This window comes from Mastomys coucha, unplaced genomic scaffold (genome assembly GCF_008632895.1).
Source record: "Mastomys coucha isolate ucsf_1 unplaced genomic scaffold, UCSF_Mcou_1 pScaffold12, whole genome shotgun sequence".
In the NCBI taxonomy this organism is placed as follows: Eukaryota; Metazoa; Chordata; class Mammalia; order Rodentia; family Muridae; genus Mastomys; species Mastomys coucha.
Genome location: NW_022196894.1, coordinates 13,361,327 through 13,365,604, shown reverse-complemented (window position 1 = coordinate 13,365,604; position 4,278 = coordinate 13,361,327). Strand labels below are relative to the sequence as shown.

Genomic DNA, 4,278 nt, shown 5'->3' with positions numbered 1-4,278 from the left:
AATCCACCTGCCTCTGCCTCCCAAGTGCTGGGATTAAAGGCGTGCGCCACCACCGCCCGGCTGGAAACCGTAAACTTTTAAAAGCAGACATGGTAGGGGGTGCTAGCTCAGCAGTTAAAAACACAGGCTGTTCTTCCACAGGACATGGCTTCACTCTCCAACACCGACATGGCAGCTCAGAACTGTCTGTAATTCCAGTCCCAGGGGAGTTTGCACCCTCCCACATATATATCTTCAGGTAAAACATAAGATTAAATAGAAGAAGACATATTTCTAAATATTTTTACCTGTGGCTTAGAAAAAAGTCCTTAAGCTGAAATATCAAAAGCATAATCTATAAAAGAAAATATATAGTGAATTGAATCATCTAAATTATACTTTGATAAGACTATAGCTTGGTGAAAGAGTTCACTCTTAGCATATGTGAGGTTTGGGATTAATTCCCTGGCATTAAAATAAAAGTATAAATTAAAAAAATTAAAATGGAAAATGGCCAAACAACATAAAAACATTAGTTTACTCAAAAGGATAGCAGATAACATACAAAGCTAGTTAGGTACATGTATGAAAACCCTCATGTGTAAATGGGCAAACTAATGATTTGCAATAGCCAAAGACTGTGGACAATCATATTTTCTTTGGAATATAGTTGATTAAGTCACTGGTGACAGAGCCATACAATAGAATCCTATGTAAGAAGAAACATAGCAGTCTCATGCTTTTGGTATTCTCAAAGTTCACATGTGATTCTAATTATGGAACAGTCTGTAAATAACAAAATGATAGGGACAGACAACAGATTAGTGATCGCCAGGAGTCAGAGATTCTGCGACAAAGGATGCTGGCCTAAGAGAAGGTAGGATACAAGAGGAGTTCTTTGTGGAAATGCTATCACTCTGTATATTGATTATTTTGGCTAAAAATCCACATAAGTGATAGACTGGCCAAGTGTGTTGTACCTATGCCAGGGCTACTTTTGATATTGATATTGTACTATGGTTATATAAGATATAATCATAAGAGAAAACTAAGTGAATCTCTCTACACTGTTCTTGTAGCATCCTTTTAGCCTATTAAGTATTTCTAATTAAAAAGTTAAAAAAAGACAGATCTTGTCATTAGACAAATCAGTCTTGTTCACCACTCAGATGGTAATTCAAATGTTAGATTTCAATGCAATAAAGTAATATTTGCATCAGCTCTTTAGTTGCATGTGTGCTTCAAGTCTTCGGTGACTGCCTTATTATACATCCAAGACACACAGCAGCACAGGCAGCACAGGAGGAACACTTATGTACCCTGTTAGTCACCCTCTTTACAGTGACAGATGACACATGTGCTGGTACTCACATAACCTAGAATTTGTAAGCCAAGAAGAAATGGTCTTTTCCAGTAAAATTAAAGAAGACAAATGTACTTAACACATATTCTTTTCTAAGTATTGCCATTTTTAGTGGGTGACAATTAATACAGAGACTTATAACTGGTCAAAATGCTGAGAATAAATGAGTGTTAAATGTCTATCCCTAACAACATATCAATATCTAAGTTCAGGGAATATTGAAAAGAAAAAGTTTCACACAGATTTTAAGGACTTGAAGATGAGAGAAAGCATCCTGTGAAACTGTTCATAAGATGTGTGACTGATGTAATCACGAACACAAGATGTAAATCCTAAGACATGTAAGTAGAAAGGAGCTAGGTAGATGAGGAATGGGAAGGATATGTTTACAAGATACAAGATTTTTGTATTGTCAAAAATGAAATTAAAATATTTTCAACCATTACAATTTTGAGTGTGTCCTATATTTTAATGGGGAGTGAAATACTTGGTTCAAAACCCCAAAATAAATAAGTTTTTTTCTTTACTTACTGAAGCAGTTACAGTCTTATAGCATATATAGGAGATGGGCTAAAAAGGAGGAGGTAGCTTTTAGGATGAAAGGAAGTCAATTTGGAGTGTTTTAAATACTCTGTGCTTTGTGTGGCTTGCTCTGGTGACTGACCACCCAGGGGCAGCTTACCACCACAGAGGAAGTGCAAGCAAGCCTTAAGCCTGAAGCTATTTCTGGGTCAAAATGAAGGAAGTGACAATTCTCTTCTCATTTTTCTCATAGTAAACCAGCTAATTAAGATCAAGGCAACTCACTAGGTGGATACTGGGCATCAAAATGCTAGAAGATGCTCCCATTTCCCTGGGCTAGGTGTGAAACTTAACATTTACAAGTAGATTAACTATGAAGTGTTAAGGAATTAAGTTATGAAGAGGATCCCATGCTTTCTAAAGCAGTTTGTCAGGCCTCAACAGCACAGCAAGAAAAACAGAACTGTAGAGTGTTTGGTCAGGAACCATCTGTGGGTGGCCCATTTCCCTTACTGTGAAATGGGCCTGATAAGACCTCTCAGCGAGGGCTGGAGAGATGGCTCAGCACTTAACAGCACCGACTGCTCTTCCAGAGGTCTTGAGTTTATTTCCCAGCAACCACATGGTGGTTCACAACCATCTGTAATGGGATCTGATGGCGAGTACAGCTACAGTGTACTCACATACATAAAATAAATAATAATTCTTTAATAAAAAAATCCTTCTCCTTGGGACATAACAGCAAGGCAAGACAAGTGTCAGTTTAGCCCAGTGTGTGCTGGCATATGGTCATTCTAAAGTTTCCTGCCAAATGCCTCAGGTACAGAGAGGGATCCAGAAATGTAGACATGTCGCAGACACGTGACTGAGCACATTGCTCTTCTCCTACACCAGCAGGTCATAAACTTGGATAAGGTTGGGGGCTTGAGTGGGTTTAAGTTTAGAAAGCATCAGGCCCTGAGGCGGACGGGATGAGAGTTTGCTATACCATCACCTCACAGAGAGCAGCTTGTAAAGCTCATGATTTTAAGTGTTCACTGGCAACACATGATTGTTGTAGGTACATTATTAGCTCTCAAAATCTTCACCTTTTGGAAGCATTACACCGAATGAGGGGATGCTTAATAAATATATCTCTCACTATTCACATTGTCACAGACAATTGCAGTGAGAGAATGTGTGAGAACCTTGAAGGGCATACAGCTCATACATCAGCTCTCCTTGATGTAATGTGTAGTATCTGAGGCACCTTAATACAACAGGAATTTTCTAAAAGGCCCCAACTGAGTTTGGGTGTATTTCCCCAGCTGGTCTCCTCTGTGCCCCGCTCGCTGGTCCATAAGTTGTTTTAAGTGTTCATTTTACTGTACTCACCAAAATCCCTCAAGTACTCAAAGGTAGTGTGTAATTTTTATCTTGGTCCTTTTTCAGAAGTACAGTAATTTATTGAAAAGATTGTGAAACCAAACTGAGCCTATGTATTATAGCTTGAGTCTGACTATAACATAAAAATATTACAAAGAAAGGGAAATTAGGATTTAGATTCTTATGTAAAAGTTGAGTGTACATGTGATTAGTACCTGGGTATTCTAAGAAGCCTGTGTTAAAAGTAACCAAAATATTCATTTTAACCAATAATCTTTATACCTAACAGGAATAGTGTCTTTGTTGTAAACCTAATGACTATGCTTTAGTTAAGTCGCATTAGCCAGCATCACCCTTCCTACCCCACCCACAGTGTTCTCTCCTTCTGACCACATGTTGAAATACTCTCTTGGGATTTTGAAATCTATTGTGTCCTCCTTTAGGGTGACTTCACAACTTGGCCAGTTATGAAACAACTCTGTAGTTCCTGTTATTTATGTATTTGTCACATCCAACATAAAATGTAGGCCTGCTATCTAAGACTGTAGACTGATCGAAAATTTACCTCCGAATGGCCAGTGCAATTCCCTTTCCTCAAGAGACAAGGGATAACTTGATTGGAAGAGAAACAGGTGCTGCTAGCTGTCATTTGAAAGGAATCTTTTATGGGGTGCGGTGAGTACTGCCATTTTATGACCACAGTTTCTGAACTATCTCAGGACAGAACAACAGAATTGTGGGGTTATATAGATTGAGTTGTCAGCATGTGGTTTCATTCAGTATTAGTTGATCATAAACATTCCTACTGTGAGTGAAAGTTACTGTGAATCTTCATCAGGTTCTATGCTGCAAGGTTTTTGTTTTTTGTTTTTTTTTTAATATGTGTTATTTCTTATTTTCATTACCCAAGATCTAATAAAAGGACAGCAGTTTTCTCTTTGGCTTATAGTAAACAGTGTTTCCCAACAGCCATATATATGAGTTAAAAAGACTGGAGTCTATCTGATCTCTTCCTCCTCCTCCCCCTCCTCCTCCTCCTCCTCCCCTCC

The 4,278-nt window shown here is 38.4% G+C and overlaps 1 protein-coding gene across 5 annotated transcripts in view; it reads left to right on the top strand.

Moving 5' to 3' along the window:
* Positions 1–4,278, top strand: part of Fgd4 (FYVE, RhoGEF and PH domain containing 4) — a 175,418-nt gene that overhangs the window by 29,636 nt on the left and 141,504 nt on the right. The window contains exon 1 of one of the 5 annotated variants that reach the window (XM_031363216.1): positions 3,657–3,904. The exons of the other annotated variants lie outside the window; for them this stretch is intronic. Within the exon in view, the coding sequence (XP_031219076.1) occupies positions 3,895–3,904 (10 nt within the window). The 5' untranslated portion in view covers positions 3,657–3,894. Of the gene's footprint in view, positions 1–3,656; positions 3,905–4,278 lie in introns of those variants that run through there. 5 annotated transcript variants of the gene reach the window in all.